The following is a 24861-nucleotide window of genomic DNA, read 5'->3' as shown; positions in this document are numbered from 1 at the left end:
GAAGCACCCATTTACAATCACAGTACGCATACTGCGTGGCGGTTGATTAGGACTGCCTGCCAAGTGTGCACTTGCATCTTCCGGATTTTGAGCTGCTCCTGCCAAGTGCCAACCATGGCTCCCATCAAGGCACGTACAATATCACATACCTTATAACGTGCTGGACATGCCGGAAAGGTCCGATTGCGCCGACCGTTCCTGACCCCACTTTCCGGCATGCCTGCGCATCCAGGTCGGTGTAGCTTTGGACTGGACACCCAACACCAACCATGCAGGATTCTACATCGCCAAGCAGAAGGGGTTCTACGAGGAGGCGGGACTGGAGGTGCGAAGCCTGCCACTGCACTGAAGTACTGCAGGGGTTGCGGCGCGCGGCACTGCTCCGGAGTGGGGTCATCCCGCGCCGGCCTGCGAGGCCGGGATACGACTTTCCAATGTGCAGACGCCCCCGCCTTGAACGCTAACACGTACAGGTGACCATTGTGTCGCCCCATGTGGATGAGTACAAGGCAACTCCAGCGTCCCGGGTGAGCGGCTTAAGAATGCGGATCTCTGCGGCGGGGGGCATTTGGCGTCGCTTGCGCGCTGCCTTCCACTCCCCGACGTCATTGCAGCTGAACAATAGTTGCTGCCCCTGCACCTGCTGCTACATCCATTTCGTTGCTACTCGTTATGTAGGTGGCCGACGGCTCATGCATGTTCTGCGTGACGCCGTCCGAGTCCGTCATCTCGGCGCACACCTGGCCCGCCGGCACGCCGGGAGCCAAGCCCAAGTTCGTGGCGGTGGCCACACTGCTGCAGGTGCGCGGGTGCACGTGGATACGACAGGCTGGAGCATGCTGTGTCAGTCGGGTGGGCTACACATGAGAGCCCCGCTTGGGGCGCGACGGTTACGGGCTTGCCTGCCCCACCCGCACCCATCCAACCCGCACACACGAACACGCACACGTGCCCAAATCCCTACGCCCACCGGCCTCAGGACTCGACGTCCGCCATCGTGACGCTGGCCTCCAGTGGCATCGCCCGGCCGGCACAGCTGGACGGCAAGACCTACGCCAGCTACGGCGCGCGCTTCGAGGGCCGCATCGTGCAGCAGCTCATTCGCAACGACGGCGGCAAGGGCGACTTCCTGGAGAGCACGCCGCCCATGCTGGGCATCTGGGAGACGCTGCTCAAGGTGGGAAGGGGCCGCGGCCCTGGCATGTGACACTGTGATGGGCGGGGGCATCATTGGCATGCATGTGAGCGTTCCATCGGCCCGCGGAGGTTACAGTAACATGCGCATGGACGTACCGTATACGGTGCAGGCGCCGGCTTGGCCCTTCGAGTGCTAACGCGTGCTTGCCAATGCGCACAACACACCACACGCAGGGCGAGGCGGACGCGACCTGGGTCTTCATGGGCTGGGTGAGTGCCGCCGCCTAACAGGCTGACACCCGCGTGGTTGCCCCGGTCGCCTGAGTATGGCATATTGCCCACCGCCACATGCCGCATTACGCAGACCGTTCCGTATAACTCTCATGTCTACCTACACCACTGCAGGAGGGCATCGAGGCCAAGCGAAAGGGCGTGGAACTTAACGCCTTCGGCCTGGAGGAGTACAAGGTGAGCAGCAGGGTATCAGCACCGCACGTCCCCAACGCATGTGGCCCCACCTGTCTCGGAACCTTCATCAAGTGCCCGCCAGCGCGGTTCGGCACGGATGCGTACCGGGTCTCCATACTATTCCTCCGCTCCAGCTGGCGCGGGTGTTTTGCCTTGCTCACAACATTATTCCTCCCGTACAGATGCCGTACGGCTACAGCCCCCTGCTGGTGGCGCACCCCGACACAGTCAGGTGGGGTGGGGATGGGAGGCACAAGGGCCGAGGGAAGGCAGGCGGCGGGAGGGAGGCGGCGCTGGAGGAGGGAGGCGGCATGCTGGCGGTACGCACCGCGGGCTTTGCCCGGGGCTCTGCCCTTTTGGGTGCACGGCCCAAGGCACGCTCAGTAGCGTGTCGCACGACTTCGACTGGAGCGTCATCTCCACCCGCACTGCCCTGCAACCCTACTCCCCTCCCTGCTGCGTAGCAACCAGCCCGAGGTGGTCCGCTCCTTCCTGGCCGCCACCGCGCGTGCCTACGAGTGGGCGGCCGCGCACCCTGCCGAGGCCGCCGAGCTGTTCCTGACGGCCGTGGCGGCGGAGCACGCGGCGCAGCCGGCCCTGCCGCAGCCCCTGGACCCCGAGGTGGTCAAGGAGTCGCAGGTGGGGAGCATGGGGCTGGGGCCGTGGGCCGCGGGCTGGGCCCGGGAATGCGGCTGGCGCAGAGAGTGGGGCCGGAGACGAATCAGTCGCACGGGTCCACCTGCCATGGTGGGCGTATGAGTACGCCCAGCCTACCAATGGCAAAGGCTACCTAATAGACTGCTCCGTCCTGTACCTGTCCTGCTCACGACCAGCTCTCTCTTGAGTCCATTTGTCGCTCCTCATGCCTCCTTCTCGTCGGCGCTACTTCCCCTTGCAACGCCGCCTCCTCACCGCACCCCTCCCCTGCCCCTCACCCCCCCCCCTGGCCCCTGGCCGCGCACAGGCGTACTTGGCCTCCCACTACCTGGACGGCCAGGGCCGCTGGGGCCACATGCAGCCGGGCGTGTGGGACCGCTTCGTGGACTGGCTGTGCGCCAGCGGCCTGCTCACCAGCAAGGTGCAGAGCCGCGCCGTGGGGGCGCCCGGCACCACCAGCCTGGACGGGCTTCGCGCCGGCGACGTGGGCGAGCCCATCCCGCGCGCGGACGTGGACGTGGCCGCCATGTACAGCAACGAGCTGCTGCCGCCCAGCAAGCACAGCGCCAAGTAGAAAGCAGAGGAGATGCGGCGAAGAGGGGACGGGCCAGTGGGTGGAAGTTGCAGTGGTGGGCAGGATGGGCAGGATGGGCAGGATGGGCGGGATTTGGCTTCTGGGTGTGGTGGACAAGGAACGCTCAGAGGAGGGCGGGGCAGGCCGCTGCGGCGGTGCCTGTGCGCTGCACACGCAGTAGAGTGACGAAGTTGTGCAACTGGTCGTGGCATGCAAGGAAGCTGCAAGGACAATGAAAGGTGCTGCGTATGGCATGTGGTCTGCTGCTTGCCGTGTGTCTGTGAGACGACACACATGCCCGAGTTCATTGTCATTCATGAAAGGCTTGGAGCAACACCATGCGATGTACAAATTGTGAGGTTGCCGTGTGCAGGCAGCCCGCAATGGGCGTGAACTCGTCAAGGAAAGCGTGCACTTGCGCCAGACATGCACGACCAGGACGCTTCAAGTAGCAGCCCCCGCATGTGACACCTTTTCGGGCCCAGCCCCCAGAGCGGAGCGATTAGGGGGGGGCGGGGCGAAGCCGGAAGCCCCCTGGTCCCCTACCCGTTTACTGCACCATTCGTAGCAAACCGTTATGAAGTAATTCTGCCTAAGCTAGGAGTTACGAAGCAGGAAGTCAGCAGATTACCGCCGTCAACCCGTGTGAGGTAGCAGGGATGTTGGACTGTTCCCACGCCCCCAACGTAACCCTGCCTAGCCCTCGCCTCCTAGTCCACCTCGCCTGCTAGTCCTCCTGGCCTCCTACTCCTCCAGCAGCTATCCTCAGCGAGCCGCATCTAGCGTTCGTTGCGTTTCTCTGCACTCTGTTGATACCTCGCATCCTGCCAGCCTCCTAGTCCTCCCACTGCGGCACCCAGCCGTAAGTGTTCATCTGCATCAGCGCGCTGTCCGTGTCGAACGGGTCCAAGGTGGCCACCCACGCCACGCGCACATTCACCTCGTCCACCTCCTCGCCCATGCCCGCGTTCTCCATCACATTCAGCGCTTCGTTCACGCCCTCCGCCATCGCCGTCGCCAGGGCAATAACAGTCAAGTCCTCGCTGTACCCGCCCGGCATGTCGCAGCCGCACACCAGCTCTACCACTCCCCGGAAGCCCATGCCATCCGTGCTGCTGCTGCTACTGACAGCGCTGGCGCTGCTGATGCGAGGCACGTCGGCGCCACCGGAGTTGCGGAGCGTGGCCAGTACAGCCGCCACGGCACCGTATAAGGTGGTGGACGTCGAGCTGTGCGCATCGTCGCGTGGGGCCAGCAGCGGGTCGCCGGCCAGGCGCAGCTGGCGCAGCCGCGGCAGCAGCGGCCCCAGCGCCGGGAGCGAGGCGTAGGGGCAGCAGCGCAGGTTCACGCCCAGGAGCGAGAGCGCCTGCGAAAGGTGACACAGGAGCAGAGGGCGGGTCCGCCGTTGGATGCCCGCCTCACGGTCGGCCGAAGGCCGGTATGGGGTGGAGGTGGCGGGTTCGACGCGTTACAGGCCGCCCGACCTCCCCGCCCAGGACATGCCATACGTCGACAACGCGTGCTGGCCCTATGCTCGCAGTCACTGCCATCGGGCCTTACCTGGATGCCGGTGAAGGCGGTGCCGATGGTCCGCAGGTCGGCCGTCGTCAGCGCCAGGCCCTGCAGCCACAGCCCGCGCAGGCCAGGCATCCCAGCCAGGCCCGACACCCAGGCCCCGTGGCTGCCCGGCGCCTCCTGCACGCCCCGCGCCCACAGCCCCGGTGGCAGGTTCCACCCCGGCGGCGGCGGGAGCAGCACCGGCGTGTCATCTCCCAGCCAGCCATCGCCCGGCGGCGGAGCCACAAACACCACCCGCACATCGCTGCAGTCGCGCAAGCGGGAGCCCAGCTGCCGCGCGAAGCTCTGCACCGCCTGAGCCGCCGCCGGCAGCAGCGACGGCCCGGCCGGCTGCTCGCCGTCCTCCCCCTCGCCGCCTGCGGCCGCCGCGTCCGTAACGGCGTGCCGCCCCTGCAGCAGCGGTAGCTGCAGGAAGTCGCCGCCGCCGTTTCCGTCAAGCAACAGGATCCGTTCTAGGCTAGGCGGCGGCTGCACCGCTGCCAGCACCTCGACGAACTGCGCCGCGATGCAGAACCGCAGCTGCACCAGCCGGGGCGGCAGCTGGTAGGTCGGCAGCGGCAGCTCCAGCGGCGGCAGGGCGCCGCTCAACAGCCCGGCGCCGTTCTCTGGCAGGCTGATGCCGAGCTCAAACCCGTCTTGGTCGGCGGGCAGGGCCGCGATGTGCTCCGGCCCCAGCAGCACGCCCACCGCGAGCGAGGTCAGCCCCGTCAGCGTCTCCAGACCCCGGGCATCCAGCAGGCCGCAGTCCAGGTCGAGATTGCGCAGCGCCGGCAAGCAAGCTAGCTGCGCGGCAGAGGCAACGCCGCGAGGGCGGTAGAACTCCAGCTTTGTGAGGTTGGTGAGCGGCCGCAGCTCGGACACCAGCGGCATAGGCATGGTGCCCACGTGCAGCCGCTGCAGCTGCGCCAGGCTGCCTAGCTGCCGCAGAAACCCCGCGTGCGCCGAGTCCCAGTCCATGAAGATGCGGTGAAGCGAAGTGCAGGCTGCCAGGCTGGCCACGAGCTGCGGCGGCAGCGGCCCCGCTTCCCCCATCCCGTGTATGCACAGCTCCCGCAGCGGCGGCGCTACCGGCGCGCTGCCGTCCTGCCCACCGCTGCCCTGCAGCAGAGCCTCCAGACCCTGCAACGCTGCGTCCCATGCACCTTTCGAACGGTTGCTTATCAACGACAGCTGTGAGAGCGAGGGCAGCGCGGCCGCCGCGGTCCGGCCCACATCCGGGGTGAGGCTGCCGGCGTTCAGCTTGAGATGTGCGGTCGTCATACTTGAGTCCGGCTGCTCCGCCGCAACGTCCAGGAACGCCTGGAGCACTTCTTTCCTGCAGAAACCAGCAGTATACAATAGTTTAAGATGATTGGCGCTTGCAGCGCGGTAGCCGGGAAATTGGCGGGATTCGTTCTAGTGGTCCCTCAGAAACCCCTCAGGAATGCTCACGCTAGCGCTTTAGGATTGCCAACATCATGGTATCCGATACGGAGGGTGATGGGGCGTCCGCCACGGGTTAGAAAGCGACGAACGCTGTCGACGACCTCAATTTGGTCAGTGCCAGGCCGGTCACGGACGTCCAGCAAAGAAAGTTGCTGGTCCCATGCATTCCGAGTTCCTTGGCAGCACGTGCGGAAGCTGCGCGAGGTGGCTTGTCGGTCGCCATTCGGTTCGATGTGGTCAAGGACATTGCGCACTAAGCTCGGATTAAAAAGCACCGCGCCCACTGCGGGTGCTACCGCGTCATATATATCCATCGTGTCTGTAAACAACTACACGGTGGGACCTAGTATCTAGTATCTTAAACACTGGAGTCGGGTGTACGGCTCAGCCCATGCTTCGGGGGAACACCGCAATCAGTGCGTTCAGGCGTCACCGAACCTCTGCCTACGATGAGAACCGTACTTAACGTGGCGCAGGCGCATGTGTTGCACAGTGCAATGCAAATCGCAATGCTTCTATGTCCCGGCGCTGCTGCACATCCTGCCACGCCCCACGAACCCCACGCACGAACCCTACAGCCCTTGTCCCCGGACTTGCGTTCTGCCCACGCAGCTTTCCACATTGCGGCCACGGTTACAACCCAGCTCTGCCATAGACTATACGGTAGTTCTTCATTGAAACGTGCGACAATACCGCTGATGCTGCTTTCTGACTCTGCCACAGACCACCACCCCAAGCTCAGCGTCCAGCATCCATCCGGCACAAGACATGCAAACCCCAGGTCATGGTAACACGTATGGCACGGTCAGCACTGGGCCCCAACTGTCTCCAGCTGCTCCGCTCCACATTAACAGCGCGTGGCCGCTGTTCCCCGTTACCGACTTGCATATCGTAGCAGTATGGCTCATGCTGAGCCGAGGAGCCGACACCGTCACTCAGATGCTTTGCCGCTCAACCAGGCGCAGCGTTGCGCTGCCGCAGGTCCCGCTCGCTGCAATGCCATATTCAGATAGCTCCCGGCAGTCGTCACACAGGTCCCGCCGCCCGGGCGCCTGCAACCCAGTGACGCCAGTGAGGAGCCGCTCCTCTGCAGCCTGCTCCCCCCTGACCCCAGGCGCTTGAACGAGCTGCATGTCGGTGAGGCGTGAGCAGAGAAGCGGAACATCAGAAGGGTAGGTAACGCCCCGGACCGCAAAAGGCAAGATAAAGCCAGGCCGAACCTCAGAGGGCAGAGACGGCGGCACAAGGAACATCACAATTGCCGTAGCACAGCCCGGCCGCCCCTAACAAGGTGGCGTACCACAGAAACATGTCAGTCCTTAGTGCTTACCGCACGCTTGGTATCTGGTGATACTTCCTACAACTCATGATCCCGAAGCCAGGCACCCACTAAGGTGCACATCCCATGCTGTCCGTCCCCACCCTTGCTGCGCGACACACCCGTTCTTTCAGCTCCTTGTTCAGCCAGTTGGCGCCCGCGCGAATCGACCACGCGATGTCGTCCTGCGCCACCGTTACGTTGATGTCCGCCGCCTGCCGTTCGCGCATCTGTAGCACGGCGCCCGGCTGCACCAGTCCCGAGCCCAGCAGCGCGGGGATGTGGCGGCGGCGGCCCTCCACAGTCAGCTCAAACGCGCCGCCGGTGTGCAGCCGCCGCGCGCGGGCGTTGGGCGGCAGCGCAGCCTGGGCGGATGCCTGTCAGCCAGAGCGTCCATGCCAACGTCAGCAGACGTAGTACAGGTCATCCAGCATTCCAGCACACGGCCAGACGCAGCCGCGCCAGCGCAGCAGGACCCCTACCAGACTCGCCCCATTGTAGCGCTGCAACGGCCCCGCTCTCAAGTGCACAAGGTCCATCAAGGCAAAGGTGCCAACAGCGAACTCACCCCCAGCTGCTTGGAGCTGTAGGCGGGCTGCACGGGCGCGCGCGTGGCGGTGTTGGTGCCCCAGCTGCTGTGTAACACCACCGCAACGCGCGGCAGCGGCACGTGTCCGCCTCGGCACCACGGCCACCACCGCCACGCCCACGCCTACGCCCACAGCCTCTGCGGCAGCCGCCGCCGCCGCCGCCGCCGCGTCTGCAGCCGCCGCCGCTGCCGCCGCCGCCGCCGCCGCCTCCAGCACCTCCACAGCGGCGGCGTCCGCGCCCGCTGCAACCGCCGCGGCGACCGCCGCAGCCGCGGCCTCCGCCTCCGCGGCCGCCATCACGGACGCAGCCGCAGCCGCAGTCGCGGCCGCCGTGGCCGCCGCGTCCGAAGCCGCCGCGGCCGCCGCCCGGGCGGCAGCCGGAGCAGGTGGCGGGTGGCGTACCCGGCGCACCTGGACCCCCCCGGCCGCGTGCGCGAGGTACCGGTTGATGTCCTCCCGCTGGAAGATCACCTGGCGCCCCCACCTGCCCAGTCCCACCGCGACCGCGTCGTCGGCCGATGGCAGGCGCGCGGTGTCGCCCACCTTCACCAGCACTTGTCCACTCTGCAGCACCGGCTGGGAGAACTGGTACGAGAACACGTTCCGCTTAATCTCCTCCACTGGGGTACTCAAGAGGTGCTGCACAAGGTCCCGCTGCAGCCCCTCGGGCAGTCCGTGGGGCAGGCCGCTCACGCGCAGCCACCGCCTGCCCTTGGGGGGCCCCGCCTCCGAGTACTGCGCCTCAGCCTCTCAGCGAAGGCTGGGGATATCACCGGCGGCGGGAGCCACCACGCCGCCGCCCTCGTCCAGCAGCTCCGACAGCTTGGACTCCAGCTCGCACGGGAAGGTGGCATCGAACTGGATGCACACCACCGCCGCTGTGGCATCGCCCTCGCCACCGCGGCTAGTCACCAGGCTGCCGAGGCGTTGATCCACGCCGGCGGCCGCCGCCGCCAGCAGCAACGGCTCCCAGAGCTGACCAATGAGGCCATTGACAACCGCCTGCCGATTCTCTTTGAAGAAGGCGAGCGACTTGTCGCCCGAATACAGCGCCCGAAATTTTGTCACGATCCAGTCACCGGCGTGCGCTTCGATGTGCTGTAACACAGGTCGCGGCGTAGCTACTCTTAAGGCCTCAACCAAAGGGCCTTTGCGGCGTTTCACGGTTATGTTCGAAGTCGGTACTAACAATCTGAACCAAAGTCGGAGCCCAAGTCTGAACCAAAGTCGTTTGGTTCAGACTGTTAGTGCCGACTTTGGTTCAGACTGCTAGTGCCGACTTCGAACATAACCGTGAAACGCCGCAAAGGCCCTTTGGTTGAGGCCTTAAGAGTAGCTACGCCGCGACCTGTGTTACAGCACATCGAAGCGCACGCCGGTGACTGGATCGTGACAAAATTTCGGGCGCTGTATTCGGGCGACAAGTCGCTCGCCTTCTTCAAAGAGAATCGGCAGGCGGTTGTCAATGGCCTCATTGGTCAGCTGTGGGAGCCGTTGCTGCTACAGGATTGGTCCCGGCGCCGGTCACCCCTCCGTGGATTGCATTGGCCAGAGCAGGATTGGAATCCGGCTTTCAGGGATTGGGTTCGGGACGGCAGGGATTGGAACCTGGCTTTGAGGGATTGGGTTCGGGACGGCAGGGAATGGAACCCGGACCTCGGGGACCTGGGGTGACCAGAGGATCGGTACCCCATGCCACCCCTCTGCAATAGATAAGCGGAGTACTGCTAGACACTGCTAGACTGCTAGACCAGTGAGCTATTACGCATTCCAAGCACAGTGGCTGCTTCCAAGCCTAGCACTACCGTATGTCTCTCTCCACAATTGAGCTTGTTCATTTTCTGGTGGCACCATGACTTCTCTGGTGTATTGATATTGTTCACTGCGTTTGTGGGTAGCATTGGCGCTTATGGATGCGGATTACAAGTGAAGGGACAGCCCGACAAGCGGGGGCACGCCGTACCCACGCCGCGAGGGGCCATCTTCGACCCAGAGAAACAACACCCGCCCCCTGGTTGGCTGCCGACCTGCGCTTATGGTCAAACGCCTTGTTTGCTTATGGTACTGTTAACGAGATTGGCGCTCGGGCGGCGACAACCCTCACAATAGATAAGATTCGACGCCCTTGTGGGCCTCGCGTTGCTGTCGAAACAAGATGGGCAGATGGTCGTATGCAAGAGAGGAGTCCTGGGCGTGAAAGCGTGAAAATGTGAACAGGCGGAGTCCTGGGCGCGGGGGCGCCCGCCCCGTGCCGCCTGAGAGGTCCGCCCTAAATTTATGTAGATTACAGCCCTAGCCTGTGCTCGTCATTCAAGTTGACAGAGAACGCGCTAACCTTGGCGGTGCGATGCACTTGCATTGCTTCCTCCACAACTCCACGCACCTCCGATCCACGCCACGAACCGATGACCGACCCCGTGCGTGCCAACACGTTCATTTGCAAGCACCAACGTGGCAGTGCACTGCAGCTGTTTTGTCTCTCTCATCCGAGCGCCCTGCCAAAACCTGTACATGCCGTGCATCGTGCACTGCTACGCACTGCTCTGTTCCATGTTGCATGGCACGCGTGCACGTCGTCACAACTTGTACAATGGCGGCCAACCGCCACACGAGCGACGCTGCAAAAAAGACTGGCCAAAAGGGACTAAAAAACAACCCAACAAACCTTCAGCTACCAAAAGTGACAATGCTGCGGGACAAGAAAGAAAGGTAGTTTTCCGCGGAAAAATACATACCAAAATCTAGGGACCCCCCTGGGAAGACCCTGGCAAACAACGCTTACCACAACGCTAACTCTCCACTACGACACAAACATGTACACGCCTCCAAGCTCGCCCGCGGGCAAGTGCTGAACCAGCGCCACCGCCACCGCCACAGCGCTGCCCGTACATACCTCCACGTACGCCACCTCGCGGGCGCCTGCTCGCTCGCTCGCTAGCGCCCTCACTTGTGTTGGAACTCCACCTGAGGCCGCGCCTGCACCACGAACAGGCGGCCGTCGGGCGTGAGGCCGCCCTCCACGTCCTGGTCGCGGCCGCCGAACGCGGCCTGGGAGCGGGAGCGAAGTGGGGAGTGGGGTTTGGGGGGTTGCAAAGATTGGTTGACAGAAGTGTAGCGAAGTACGGCAGAGGGGGGCGCGGCGGGGTAGCGATAAGGGAGCGGGTAGACAAGATTTCGGACAGTGTTAACTGAGCCGTATCATGCCGCATGTGAATTGGTGAGGCCTCCCCCACCCCCATGCGCCCAGTCACGCGTCACACGTGCGCGCGTCTTGACGCTGTCTCAATCCGTCATGTTTCATACTGGAGATGGCGAATCACCCACTACCACCCCGTGTCTCCAGTATGAAACATGAACACACGCGCGCGCATGCACAGTGTCGGCCCTTCCCCCTTGAGCATTCAGACACACACACACACACACACACACACACGCACACGCACACACACACACACACACACGCGCGCGCGCACCTGCACGGTCTTGCCCAGCCCCGTCAGGCGGCCCAGCATGTCTGTGCGCGCTCCCGGGTCTCCCATCAGCGGCTCCGAGGCGTAGTCGGGCGGCGTGGACACCAGCGGCTGCAGCGTCACACTGGGAGGTGGGGAGGAGGGGGAAGGGAGGGGAGGGGAGGTGGGGAGGAGGCAGGAGGGGGCGTGTGAGGATGGGCACTAAAGCCATACAGCGCGGAGCGGGCGTGCCAGGCATGGGCCCAACTGACGACGAGTGGTATGATGAAGCCTGGAGGCCGTGTCAAGAGGGAACCCAGTCGCCCTGTGGCGCAGTCCTGTAGCCGCTCACGACGAGAGAGCACACACAGTGCAACCCGCGCCAGCTGCCTCGCGCCCCCAGTGCGGCAGTGCCTTGAGCCTCGCCCCCCTCTCCTCCGCGCTCTCTGGGTTCTGGGGTGGCAATTGTTGACTTTGGGATTGAGACTATTTACCCGCCCCGCCCCGCCCCGCCCCGACCTGTCGTACAGTCCCGCCGCGGCGTACTGCTCCAGGTCCTCGGCGTTGGCGTCACTGCGCGCAATGAGGGTGGCGGCGCCGGGCGCCCGCAGCGCCGTGCGCTTGGAGGGCAGCGACACCAGCGTGGGGCCGGCACCTGGGAGACAGGCAGGGTGGGGCAGGGGGGGGGTTACATCACGGGGTTACATTCATGAATACGATAATTTAACGGGGTAGAGCTACATTCATGATTATATAAGAAGTAGAGGGGGGGGAAGAACTTGGGCACGTGGCGGCATGGGGACAGGCGGCATGCCCGTGTGGGGAGCGTGCAGCAGGAAAAGGACGAGGACAACACTCCTCTAACGGTCGGGAGAGAGCCGTGCGGAGGCGCGCGCGAATGATCAGCCCACCACCCGCACGAGTACATGACTGGTGGCCCCGTGTGTGCCCTCAACGGTGCCGCAACGGTGCCCCCACGGTGCCCCGCCGCCCCGGCGTGTGGCTCACCGCTGCCTCCGTCCAGCAGGTCCGCCGTGAAGCCTAGCGCGCGGCCGGGGTAGTTGCCCACCAGCGTCTCGCCCATACCCACCACCACCTCGCCCAGCATCTCGCCTGGGGGGGGGGGCGTACATTCATGATCAGTTTGGTGGTAGACGGTAGACAATACGGGGGAGGGGATGGAGGGGAGGCGAGGGGGGACAGCTGGGGTTAGGCACGCGTATGCGTGTGTGTATGCGTGGGGTAGTCAAGGTGCGGTGATGCCGCGGCTCTGCGGGTGATGCGGGGAAGGCCCAGGCAGCCCTGCAAGCCAAGAGCCCCTTCCCCACAACCCGGCATTTCTTCACTGGGTACTCACCCGGCGTTTGTGTGACGGGGTTGGATGTGTGCAGCACGAACGAGTAGTTGAAGGGAAGCACCTGTGTAGCCAGGGGCGCAGCAGCAGGGGTGGGCAGGGTCACGTAGGCGGAGTTGAGCACCACATCCCCCGAAAAAGGGGGGAGGAAGCGTGTCTCCCCGCGGTGTGTCCCTCACAACTTCTCCCGCCAGACCACACGCGCTCCCAGGCCCCCGTCTCGCACTCCTAGCAACCTACTGACGTGGCGTTTCATCCCGCTCATCCCCCCAGCCCCCTCCCCGCCTTCACTTCTCATACAGTCATAAAACGTAACCCCCGCCCACACACACACACTAACCCCGCCCCCACCCCCCCCCCCGCCCCCGCCCACCTGCTGCAGCAGCACGCTCATGAACAGGTCCTCCTCCTTGAGGCCCAGGGCGCGGCGGCTCAGCCAGGCGCTGGGAGGGGGGGGGGAGAGGGGGGGGAGAAGCGAGAGAACAGGTTAGGTAGGGGTAAGTAGGCAGGCAGGGAGATGCAGTGGGGATGAATGACGTGGGAGGAGTGCGCTGCCGGCGCAAGGAACAGCTACCCGCCCCACGACGAGACAAACGCCACTCGTTGGTGTGATTCTGCACACACCTCCTCGCACACCTCACTGCACACCACCCTGCGGCCCCCTCACCGGTCGGTCCACTTGGACGCCCACACGCGGCACACAGCCGCCCACACCGCCGGCCAGCGCATGGCGGCCGCCGCGCCGCCGTCCTCCTCGTCGTCCGCCGAGCCGCCCGACAGCCCGCCGTCCGCCGCCGCCTCCGACACCCAGGCCTCCGCCGCCGCCGCCGGCACCAGGCCCGCCGCCGCCGCCGCCACCGCCAGCTGCTTCACCAGCTCCACCGGGGCCACCAGGTCTGCGTGGATGTGGCAGCGACACGTGTTGTTAGGGGCGGTCGGCAAGGTGGGTGGCTGGGTGGGTGGGCTCTGCGGCATGCTACGCCTTGCCATCGACCCGCTCCCGAGCATGCCGCCCGGCCCCCACACGCACGCCCACACAGCCCTCCTCATCCCCCCATCTATTGCATTGGGTTTGGTTTAGTTTGGGCTGGTATCTACAACCCCCCCCCCCCAGCCCCCCCCTCACCCTCCGACACCAGGCGCCGCAGGTCCTCCAGCTCGGCCTTGGGCAGGCCGCCGCCCGCCGCCGCGGCCGCCGCCGCCGCCGTGAGGCGCGCCACCTCCGCCGCCGCCGCCGCGTTGCGCGGCTCCTCGCGCAGGCAGCGCTCAAAGGAGCCGTACGGCAGCGCCACGGAGGCCGGCACGCCCACGCCGCTGACGCCGATGCTGACGCCGCCGGCCTCGGGCCCGGCGCCGCTGAGGCCCAGCGCCTTGCGCAGCTTGGCCAGGTTGAGCGCCTGTCCGGTGTGGAGGCGGGTCGAGGCGGATGGAGGGGTGGAAGGGGTGGGGTTGGCGGAACTCCAGGCAAGGGTAGGATGGGTGGCGGCAGCCATGTCGGTCGGGAAGGGTCGGGATGGCTCAGTATATGAGAGGCCAATGGCAGGGGCGCGGCAATGCAGGTGGGTGGGCCAGCCAGCTGCCTGCACCAAGCACACAACCGCGCGCGCGCACGCCCAAGGTTTCCCAGCCCACACCGACGCACCCTGCCTTGCCACCCCACCCCACCCACGGCACCACCACCCAACCTCGCAGCACCCGACCTAGTATCGCAGCCGCACACGCACCTTGGCTCCCACCAGACTGGGCCGGAACTGGTCCTCCCGCACCGCCCAAGCGCTGGTGGCCTCGGGCGCCTGCAGAGACACAACAGGCACACCGCCAGTGGCGGCAGCGCCGCCGGCGCCGCCAGCAACGGCGGCGGGCGCGTCCGCGGGTATGACGGCGCCAACGGCTGGATCGACGGCGGCGGCGGCGGTGCGGCCTGCTGCCGCCAGCTCCTGCCACTGGCCCCAGGCGCCGTCGTCAAAGCAGGTGGCCAGCAGCACACGCTGACTGCAATGCGGGCGGAAGGAGGGGGGCATGACGCATGCGGTCGGTGAGCAGGCGAGGGGAAAGACGCACGCACCCGCCTCGCGCTCTGCCAGCAGCCATCACCGCCACTCCCAAGCACATGTCCCAAGCCATCCGCACACACCCCACCCCACCCAACCCACCCCATGCCACCACGCCCAGCCTGCACCCTGCGCTAACCGCCCACAACCCGCCCCTCCCGCACCCACACCCGCACCCACACCCGCACCCGCACCCCCCGCCCCTCCCGCACCCCCTCCCGCACCCCCCGCCGCACCTGCGCGCCCGGATGGCCAGGTGCGACAGCACGTCGGTGCTGCTGCGTGTCAGCACGCCCACCACCCCCGCCGGGATGTCCTCCACCCCCGTGAGCGCCGCCGCCAGCAGCAGCGTGGGCTTGTCGTACGTGCGGCCCTGCACCTCCGCCAGCGACCCCACAGCCTGCACCAGACCCACCGCGCCGCCCGGCCCCGGCTGGCTCACGACCTACTCCCAACGCGGGAAGAAGGAACGGGAGGGAGAAACGGGAGGGAGGCGAGGGAGGGAGGCGAGGGAGGGAGGCGAGGGAGGGAGGCGAGAAAGGGAGGCGAGGAAGGCGAGGGAGGGAGGCGAGAAAGGGAGGCGAGGGAGGGTTGGAAAAGCGGTACAAGCAAGACTTCAGGCAAAGTCGTTGCCGAATACAGTGGAGGGGAGTTTCAGGCATGCCCAGCACCGCGTCGCGGGCGCGGGCTTTGGAAACGTGACCACTGATCATAGCAGGTGAACTCATTGCTGTGTGCAACTCCTGGACCCCCAAGCCTGTTGGGGGACTGCTTCTGCGCCCCCTCGGCCTGCCCCCTCCCCTCAGTTGCCTACCATCTACCATTCCCTTAGCTGCCCTTGCCATGTAACCCCCTCCCATCTCCCCACCTGCCAGGGCGCCCCGCCCGCCGCCGCCCTCAGCTGCGGCTCCAGCTTCTGCAGCATGAGCGACACCAGGAACAGGGGCTGCCCGCGCACCACCTCCTCGCCGAAGTTGGCCACGTGGGTGGAGTCCAGGCGGCAGGCGGCGCCGAACGCCTCCGCGTGGGGCTGGACCTGTGGGGGTGGAGGCAGGAGGAGGTGGGACGAGGTGGAGGAGGGAGGAGGTGGGGGTGGCAGGAGGCGGGTTAGAGGCAGGACAGGACATGACAGGACTGGAGCGGCTTCGTGGCGCACCGGGGTACAGCGGGGCGGCACATCGCACCATCTCGCCGTGCCATCTTCCCCTCCCTATCTTCCCCTCCCCTCCTCCCCTCACCAGGCCGTACAGTCCGTCCATGTGCGCCGCCACGCTCAGCCCCAGCCGCTCAGCAGCCGCCAGGGCCGCCAGCGCCCACGCCTTGCTCCAGCGCTCACCCGGCAGCGGGTGGCCTGCGGGGTGGAGGGAAGCAGGACCGGGGCGGCGGGGGAGTACAGGCGTGTGAGCGCGGCTGCGATGAAGCACGCGTTTGTGCGTGCGGGAGGTAGGTGTGTGAGAGGAGAGGATGGCTCGCAGAGAAGGCGGGCCGTGCCCCGAACGGCTACCACTCGTGCGGTTCGTTTCCTTGAAGCATGGTCGCTACCACTCTGCAACAGACCCGTGGGCGGCGCCCCTCGGCGCCCCGTGTGCTCCCTCGCGCTCGCGCGCCCGCGCTCTGGCTGCTGCCCTCACGGTCTCACCCGAGGTGGCCCGCACGCGCTCCCACAGAGAGCCGCACTGCTGCAGGTCCGTGTCGTCGTGCGTGATCTGTGGATGGGCAGATGTGGGGAACGGAGAGATCAAATCACATATATGAAGTGCCGGCGGGGTGCGCGCACATGTGCGGTCATCCGTCTACGAGCATGCGTGCTCCTACTCCTCCCTCCTCCCTCATCCTCGCCCCCCCCACTGTGTACCTTTGTAACCTACGACTTTACTTCGTAATCTTAATGCATGTACTCCCCCCCCCCCCCGCCCCGCCTCACCAGCGCTCCCCGCAGCACCAGCCCCACGCACTCCACAAGGTCGTCTCCGCCCAGCGCGCCCAGGTCCGTGCGCTCCAGGCTGGTGCGGAACCAGTTCTACATGGAGGAGGAAAAAGAGGGAGGAGGAGAGGGGGATCACATTTATGACTGATTAAGAAGTGAAGGCGAGGAGGAGAGGGGAAGGCGAATGAGGGGGAGGCATGAGAGCGGAGCGGCGGGGGACGCAAGGTTGGGACGGGCAGAGCGAGCAGTGTCTGTTGCATGCGCGAGGGCTGCGCGAGACTGCGCTCCACTGTAGGCTCCTTTGCGAGCACGCTTCCATCCCACCCACCCACCCACACCCACACCCACACCCACACCCACACACTCACACAGCCGCCCCCCCTCCCCCCCCCCCACACACACGCACGAGCCCGCGGCCGCCTGCTCACCTCCAGCGCAATGTCCAGCAGCAGCAGGTCACGACTGGAGCCGGGGGCCTGGGTGGAAGGATTGTGGGTAGGGGGGCGTGTTGGTGTACCGTATTGGAGCTATGTCTGTGGACTGTGAGAGGTTCACGGTGTGCCTGACCGTGGGCCGCTGCAACCGTGCATGTGAGTTAGGGCCGCCCAACACAGCACCGCCACCGCCTCGCGGCACCGAGGACTCCCTCTGCCCCCTTCTCCTCAGCTCCAGCCTCCCCCCCTCCCCATCCCGCTCCACCGCCTCCATGCGCTCACCGCCTCTTCTCTGCCCCCTCCTGCTGCCCCTGCCGCCGGCCCCGCCGCAACCCTCCCCGCCTCCAGCCCATGCTGCCACCCGCCCCCTGCCCCCGTGCCTCACCTTCCAGTACTGCGCCAGGCGCTGGCGGGCCTCCACGATCTTGCCCGGCACCCACCACTCGTTGCGGTGGCCCAGGATGTCGTACATGGTCCTGAGGGGGCGAGAGGGCGGGTGAGGCGGGGGGCAGGGGAGTGGGGCGGAGCTACGGACAAGACCGGGCATTCCAGGGCGATCACGCTCAAACCCTTACACGTGGACCACCCATCTGACCTGCTTGGGCGCAACAGGTCCACACAAACTCCAATCCCCGAGCCCCTTCCACGAATCTCACTCGCCTCCTCACCCACGCAGCTGCCCCCAAACCCCACCGCCGTTTAGTTCCCCCTCTACCCCTCCTGCCCGCTCCCTCCCCTCCTCCCCCCTCCCCTCCCCTCCTCCCCCCCTCTCGTCCTCCCCTCCTCCCCCAAGGCCCCCTCCCTCACCAGCGCAGGTCGTCGTCCATGTGGCCCTTGGCCATCTCCATGGCTGTGTCCAGGTCGGCGCCCGAGTGGGTGGTCTGCAGGGGCAGGTGGGCGGGGGAGGGGAGGGGCAGGTGAGGGAGAGGAGGGGGATGTGAGGGGCAGGTGAGGGAGAGGAGGGGGAGGAGGGGGAGGTGAGGGGGAGGTAAGGGGGAGGTGAGCGGGAGGTGAGCGGGAAGTGAGGGGGAGGTGAGGGGAGGTGAGGGGGAGGTGAGGGGGAGGAGGGGCATGGGCAGGGCAGGAAGGGGATCACTGGAAGGGCTGGGCAGAAGCGAGAGGCAGACAGCGCGTCGTGCCAAGGCGGGCCGCATGACCCACATGATGGAAACACAGACCCCATCGCCTGACGCCCTGCCCAACTCTATGCCACAATCGCAGCCCCGCACAGCCCCCCTCTGCCCTGCTGCCTCCCACCCCCACCGCGCCCATCCCGCCGCGGCGCCCTGGCGCACCTTAAGGATCCACAGGTAGTGCTTGAAGGGCTCGATGAGGTGCGGCAGGTGGTGCGGCCAGGCCTTGAGCGGCTTGGGCCAGGACGCCATGATCTCGGGCGTCAGGCGGCCGCCAGAGGACTCCCACAGCACACGCCGGTAGTCGTCCGCGTTGCCGCTGTGTGCGGGGGTGGTGAGGGGGCGCGGAGGGAAGGAGGGCAGGGGGGAGGGGGGGTGCACGTGAGGCGGGATGCGCGTGGCAGGTGTGCAGCGGGCAGTTGATTGCTTGCGGCGGGGGGTCAGGGGCGTGCAAGGGGGCCGCGCCGGCCCCATCGCAAGTGCGGACGGGGGCGCCGCTTCGCCGCCGCCTCGCGCCCACACAACAGCATCCGCACGCGCATCGCCCAAGTACAATGTACATGTGTCCCCAACCCGGCAATGCCCATCTCTCTTTTGCATTGGGTTCGGTTTAGTTTGGGCTGGTATCTACAATCCCCTCCCCCGCCGCCTCCGCCCACCTGTGCAGGAAGGCCAGGTAGGCCTCGCAGATGGCGATGTCGTCGGGGCTGGTGTTGGTGTGCAGCTTCTGGTGCCACTGCTCCAGGAACGGCTCGTCGTAGCCCTGGGGGGTGCGGGGGGTAGCCATCCATGGGATGGTGTGTATCAAATATGAAGTGAAGTAGCGGATGGCGGAGCAGCAGCAGCAGCAGCAGCAGCAGGGGTGCGGGTCAAGGCTTGGATGGGTTGGTGCTAAAGGCTCTGCTGGGGGACTCAAGTGCAGTGGTGAAAACGGGGGGTGCAGCCATTCAAAAGCGGGCCTGCAAACCAACCTTCGAACACCTGCCAACCACACCAGCCTGCACGCCAGCCCTCCCAAACCCAGCCCGCCCGCCCAACCCAGCCCAACCAAGCCCTCAGCGCCCGCAGCCCCCAGCCATCAGGCATCACCAGCACTCACGGGGCGGTGTCCCTCGCGGATGCCATTGCCGCGCATGATGTGAAGGATGCCCATGCGGATCTCGTCGCCGTTGCCGCCGCCGCGCGGCAGACCCGCCAGCGCGCCGCGCGCCAGCAGCCGGTTCAGCGCGTACTCGGAGGAGCGGGCCTGTGGGGTGGCAGCAGCCGCGTGTGTGTGTGTGTGTGTGTGTGTGTGTGTGTGTGTGTGTGTGTGTGTTGAAAAGAAAACAACAAAACGAAGCCCGCCCAGACGGCGCGACGGAGTTACTTACGGATACCTACCGATACCGAGCGTCTTGTAGCCGCGTCGACCCCGGTAGTCATACTTACCCGCAAAAAGCCTGGAACCCCCCCTCGGGCGATCGACGAATGACCTGACCCCGAGTGGCACCCATATGCATTGTATGCGCCGCGCCCTGGGCGCGCTACAACGTGTGTGTGTGTGTGTGTGTGTGTGTGTGTGTGTGTGTGTGTGTGTGTGTGTGTGTGTGTCTCTGTGTGTGTGTGTGTGTGTGTGTGTGTGTGTGTGTGTGTGTGTGTGTGTGTGTGTGTGTGTGTGTGTGTGTGTGTGTGTGTGTGTGTGTGTGTGTGTGTGTGTGTGTGTGTGTGTGTGTGTGTGTGTGTGTGTGTGTGTGTGTGTGTGTGTGTGTGTGTGTGTGTGTGTGTGTGCATATGTAATACGCATAACAGAGAAACAGAGGGAGGAACTGAAATCGAGGGAGAAAGAAGGTGAGTGTCATGGCAAGCCTCTATGTATGGTAAGACTCGATGGCCCATTCGTAACCCGCACCGCGCCCTACCTTCTCCGCGATGCGCTCGCCGGCGTGCTTCTGGATGTGCGCAATGTCCTTGGGCTGGAAGTTGGAGTTGCGGTACCAGTCCAGCACACGAGTGGAGCTCAGGCGCAGCCAAGTGAACATGAGCGCCATGCCCGCAGGGCCTGTGGGCGTGGATGTGTGTGGGTGTGTAGGTGCGTGTGTCACTTGGCATGTGTCAGAGAAGCACAAGGACGGAAACACGCAGGGCTGTGTTTGCGATAACAACAAGTTTGTGTGTGTGCGTCCAGCCCACCCAGCCTTAACCCTCCCCTCCTCCCTCCTCCCTCCTCCCTCCTCCCTCCTCCCTCCTCCCTCCTCCCTCCTCCCTCCTCCCTCCTCCCTCCTCCCTCCTCCCTCCTCCCTCCTCCCTCCTCCCTCCCGCCCATGGATGGCTACCCCCCTCCCCCCCCCCGCCTCACCCGCGCTGTCCGCGGCGTCCAGCACCTCCGTGGCCAGCATGAGGCGCTGCACCAGCGACCAGTGGCTGAAGCTGCCCTCGGCGTCCAGCACCTGATGCGGGGAAACGTGCGTGCGTGCGTGTGTGTGTGTGCGAGTGTGTGTGCGAGTGTGCGTGGCAGTGTGGCAATGAGCGTGTTTGTAAGCGTGCGGTCACCGGCAAGTAGACGAAGTGAATTGAAGGGGGTGGGCGGGCGGGAGGGCGATGCGGCAGCCTTCACGGCCGGTAAGGAATGGGGTGCATTGCGGCGTGACCGCCTAACTGCCTAACGGCCGAACTGCCTGACTAACCGACAGACTAGTGGACTAGTGACGTCCCGTCTCACCTTCTTGACGAAGGAGTCGATGGGCGGTGCGCGCAGCTGCACAGCGTAGTTGGAGCCGCCGTTGTTGAACCAGGTCTCACCGTCCTGCGTCTGCTTCAGCACGAACGTGAGGCGGTGTGGGCACACCTCCTGCGCACGGGGGGCGGGGGGGGGGTTGCAAGATGGTTGGAAAAGCGGTACAGGATGGCTAACCTCCCGCCCCGTCTGCGCACGAGGGGGCCAAAGTCATACATGCGAACGGTTTGTGCACATGGAAGTGCCGGGGGTGGGGGCGGGGGGTGCGGCGGGTGGCGACACCGTCAGCAGGGGTAGGCAGGGGCCAGCCGCGCAAATGGCTCTACGTAGGTGTGTCTCTCGCAGATGCACTCAGCACGTCGTTCCGCGGTGTCCGCAGTCCTTCCCCCATAGGGCCCATACGATACTTACATCGCCCGCTGCCCGCCTACCGCCGAAGCACCCACTCCAACGCCCCCAGCCATCCCTCAGCCCCCACCCAGCCCCTCCAGAGTCCCCTGTGCTCCGCAAGTTGTTTGTTTGGTCTAGTTACGGCTGGTAGCACACATTTACACGCACACGCACACACACACGCACACGCACACGCACACGCACACGCACACGCACACACACACATCCAGCTCCTCACCGCGGGGAAGGTCAGCTCCAGGGCGCCGTCCCGGAACGCGGTCTGCACGGCCTTGTCATCAATCTGCCACGTGGTACACACGAGGCAAGCACACGGGCACAAACACACGTAGCTCCCGTCAGCTCCAGTGCACTAACCCCAACTCCCCCCGGTTGCACAGGGTCCGCATGTCAGTGTGACGAAGAAGAGATGGGGTGCTCAGACACGGTGTGCGTGGCGGATCTGTCCATCCCACCCCACCCCATCTCCAACTTCCCCCGCATCCCAAGCATTCGCCCCCCTCCGCCTTCCTGCCGCCCACACCTTGACGGTGCCTGCCGGCCACGCGGCCTGCGGCGGCAGCAGCCAGTCGTCCACCGCCCAGTGCAGCGTCATGCCGCGCGGGGCGTCCAGCCGCAGGCGCACCTGGGGGCGGGGGGCAGGAGTGAGGGAAAGGGCACGGGGAAAGGGGGTGGCACACGGTAGTTGAGGAGAACGGGGGGAAGAGGAGCCCGGGAAGGGGGAGGAGCCAGAGGGGGAGAGGAGCCGGGGCAGGGAGGAGCCGGAGGGGGGGAGAGGAGCCGGCGGGGGGAGAGCCGGCGCGTGCCTCACATGCACGCCCAGCCTCATGCACAAGGGCCTTCTGTCAACTACTCCCTCTAGGTTTCTTGGTGTGGCGACAGCAACGCGCCTCCCACGCCCCCTCCCGAGCGGCCCGCTCACCGTGTAGGTGTCACCCAGCTGCTCGGCCGTGGCGGACAGACCCACATCGTCAAACCTGGAGCAGGAGTGTGGGAGAGGTATAATGCGCCCATGCTAACGAGTAGGTCCCTTCAGCCACGAATTTGGCGCCCGGCCCGGGGGCAGGGCTCGGGGTCAGGAGCTTTGGGGGGGGGGTCAGGAGAGAGCAGGCAGGTTACGGATAAGGATCTGGTGCGGGGGCACGTGCGAATGAACGTTAGCGCGGGGGCGGCAGGGGCACCATCACACAACCCGTCACGCATGCCCCCATGCGCTGGATGTAGTGAATGGGGGCGGTCTTCCATGGAGAAAGGCATCCGCTCATCACCCAACAAACGCACACGCGCACGCACACTTACGCACCTGGCCTGACTAATGGGCGCTGGTCCCTTGCTCTTCCTTTTGGCTCCGCCCGCAGCGCCCGCGGCGGCGTGTGCCGGCGCCGCCACTGCCTGCAGCGACGCCGACACGCGAGCGGTGCCTGGCGCCGGGCGCTGGGGCCGCCGGGCCGGGAGCGCCGCGCTGCCGAGGCCTGAAGGTGGCGGGGCGGGGGAGCGCGGCAAGTCACGGTCGGAGGGAGTCACGGTGGGAGGGGAGGTTGGGTGTTGGCGAAGCGTAGTTCTGAGTTGGAGTTGGACACAGCAGCTTCGGCGTGTTGGGCAATGTGAAGTGGACAATCAAGGTGGAGTTCGGCCTGCCAGGGGAGCCAGGCATTCGGACTCGACGGGAAAACACAGGACCTGGAGGTGGAAGGCCCGGACAGGCCAAACCCTAGCAGACACCGGAGTAGGTTGTTGGAATTCTTGCTATTCCAGCACAGGGCTGCCACTTACCAGCAGCACTTCTGCGCGCACCGCCCTGCGCAAGGCGCCTGCAGCGCAACGGAACGGGTCCACCATTGACAGATGGATAAGGCCACTAACAAGTTCGTTCGTCACTGTCGGGCATGCCACGCCATAACTTTCTACTTGAATGCGGCTGACAGTTGCAACCGAACACTTACGACATGAGCGCGGGCGACCGGCCCAGCCCTGGCAGAAGCGAACGCGAGTTCACTGCTGGCGCCTTCGTCGTCACATGCCCAGCTTGCTGCATCGTTACGCTCATGTGTACAACAGTCTGTAGCTAACCAGACGCCGCAGGAATCAGGATATGCCAAACGAGAAAACAAAATGTTCTCGCCGAAACCAGTCAGGAACCGGGTCTGTGCCACGTTATAACACTAGCGAATTACTCGCTTCGTGTTTCAAGAATGCAACTGTGTTAACCTGGGCACATTCTTAAGGCGACGCCGGGCACCCGATCCCTTCGCTTTCCCGCCGGCACGCCACGCTGGACTTCCTATCTTGCCCTGCCTTGGCATTGAGGAGCCTTACAACAAATCGCATGCAAATGCTGCCAACTAATGTGGGCATCCCCTGTCTTGTATTGTCTTGTCTCCTAGCTCGACATACGGCATGTGTCAGGGTTCCGAAAATGGTCCACTTACCTCATCAGCTATTTAAAGCTTTCGTTGCAAACTGTTGTCCAGCTGCAGCAGCGCTTATCCGCAGTGTCACTGAACACTCCACGCCTGGATGTACGTCCTAAGCGCCGTGCATTCCGGCAGGTTCCGGCGGCAGGCGGCATGCATCAGCTGCCCACCAGCAGCTCCGATAGCGGCAGCGGCACCAAATGCGTACCGGCGCAGCTTCAAGGCCGGCCTCCTGGCCCCTGAGCTGCCCCTTGTCCTGTGTACTGTACTGTATGGACGTGGGCTGAGTGACGCTTGGATAGTCGAGGTGCCGTTGCAACTGGCTGGGTACGGCGCGTTATGGATGAAGGAAATGCACATTTCCATTCCCGCAACATTACCGTACAGTAACACGCCCCACATAGCAGCGAGCCAGCCCGGCGACGTTTCCCCCCCAAAAGCACAGTGATAAAGGCGGCTCTCTCGCTCAAGGGAAAAGTGGGCTGGTCTCACAAGAATGCGGATGTTACTGAGGGGACAGTCCCAGCACCCGAAGACGCCGAGCCATCACATGCTATATTGCTATCAGGCCCCAACTTGACTCCACCAACCCCGACTTTGCTGCAAACCCTCCCGCGGCCAAAGTCCGTGTGACTCCGCGCACAGTGAGTCCTAGCTCACAAGGGGATGGGGTGGGGTAGGAAGCAAAATGCTTAGACCCCATGCCCCCAAACTCGTGGGACCTCGGACAACCTTGAAAAGGGTTTCCACTCCATCATTCAATGCAAGAGCGGTGCCAATCGACTCTTCTCAACGGCCTCTATCATGGTGAATTGGTGAGTCATTTGGGAGACTGACACAGGAGGGATCCATGAATGGAAAGGCCCAGAGCCACCCTGAGCCACCCCACCCGGCGCGAGGACACCGTTCCACAATCAATCGTGTTTATAAGCACGTAACATGAACCATCAACGCTCTAAAAGTGTATGTTCCGCGAGTAAGCGTGCGGACCCTGGCGCCCTACAGCACTTGTACCGACATGACATGTCGCAGCCACGACGCAGGAGCAGACCTTCCCGTGCTTCATATGCCCTGGTTGTTGCACTGCAAGCATGTTTGCACACCTTGTGCTGCGTTTGGCCCGCAGGACTGTGTTTGGGGCTCCTCCCGAAATCCGTGGCACGCTCTTGGTGCATGGGGTGGGGGAGCTGATGTAGCCTGAAGCTGTAAAGCATGAAGCTAGCCAGCCTAG

At 65.0% G+C, this 24861-nt stretch overlaps 4 protein-coding genes across 4 annotated transcripts; 1 reads left to right on the top strand and 3 right to left on the bottom strand.

Moving 5' to 3' along the window:
- The first annotated feature begins 20 nt into the window (after nt 1-20).
- Nucleotides 21-3326, top strand: CHLRE_07g332450v5 (uncharacterized protein). The gene is made up of 10 exons (XM_001690371.2): nt 21-129; nt 233-325; nt 474-527; nt 679-801; nt 980-1177; nt 1372-1407; nt 1543-1605; nt 1788-1837; nt 2070-2244; nt 2570-3326. Exons 1-10 carry the CDS (start codon nt 115-117, stop codon nt 2834-2836), a joined length of 1074 nt encoding a protein of 357 aa, XP_001690423.1. The 5' UTR covers nt 21-114; the 3' UTR covers nt 2837-3326.
- Nucleotides 3327-3348: 22 nt separating this feature from the next.
- CHLRE_07g332400v5 (uncharacterized protein) lies at nt 3349-6050 on the bottom strand. Its single transcript, XM_001690554.2, has 3 exons — nt 5846-6050; nt 4397-5729; nt 3349-4202 (listed from the first exon to the last, which is right to left on the bottom strand). Exons 2-3 carry the CDS (start codon nt 5672-5674, stop codon nt 3672-3674), a joined length of 1809 nt encoding a protein of 602 aa, XP_001690606.1. The 5' UTR covers nt 5675-5729; nt 5846-6050; the 3' UTR covers nt 3349-3671.
- Nucleotides 6051-6098: 48 nt separating this feature from the next.
- On the bottom strand, nt 6099-9130 carry CHLRE_07g332350v5 (uncharacterized protein). Its single transcript, XM_043064211.1, has 5 exons — nt 8728-9130; nt 7842-8482; nt 7726-7792; nt 7280-7534; nt 6099-6966 (listed from the first exon to the last, which is right to left on the bottom strand). Exons 1-5 carry the CDS (start codon nt 8737-8739, stop codon nt 6775-6777), a joined length of 1167 nt encoding a protein of 388 aa, XP_042922779.1. The 5' UTR covers nt 8740-9130; the 3' UTR covers nt 6099-6774.
- A 525-nt stretch (nt 9131-9655) lies between these two features.
- Nucleotides 9656-23399, bottom strand: CHLRE_07g332300v5 (uncharacterized protein). Its single transcript, XM_043064210.1, has 29 exons — nt 23160-23399; nt 22990-23027; nt 22520-22688; nt 22139-22193; nt 21740-21841; nt 21437-21499; nt 20794-20922; nt 20431-20521; nt 19994-20133; nt 19195-19341; nt 18755-18858; nt 18258-18414; nt 17770-17843; nt 17348-17438; nt 16957-17004; nt 16526-16621; nt 16241-16307; nt 15840-15952; nt 15470-15637; nt 14838-15046; nt 14275-14542; nt 13677-13947; nt 13218-13446; nt 12924-12993; nt 12554-12614; nt 12205-12309; nt 11716-11851; nt 11221-11341; nt 9656-10795 (listed from the first exon to the last, which is right to left on the bottom strand). The coding sequence occupies exons 1-29, from the start codon at nt 23261-23263 to the stop codon at nt 10691-10693; spliced, it is 3531 nt and encodes a 1176-aa protein (XP_042922778.1). The 5' UTR covers nt 23264-23399; the 3' UTR covers nt 9656-10690.
- Between the last annotated feature and the right edge of the window lie 1462 nt (nt 23400-24861).

The sequence above is a fragment of the Chlamydomonas reinhardtii genome, chromosome 7 (genome assembly GCF_000002595.2).
Source record: "Chlamydomonas reinhardtii strain CC-503 cw92 mt+ chromosome 7, whole genome shotgun sequence".
In the NCBI taxonomy this organism is placed as follows: domain Eukaryota; kingdom Viridiplantae; phylum Chlorophyta; class Chlorophyceae; order Chlamydomonadales; family Chlamydomonadaceae; genus Chlamydomonas; species Chlamydomonas reinhardtii.
The sequence above is the reverse complement of the archived record's forward strand: the minus strand, read 5'-3'. Positions and strand labels throughout refer to the sequence as shown.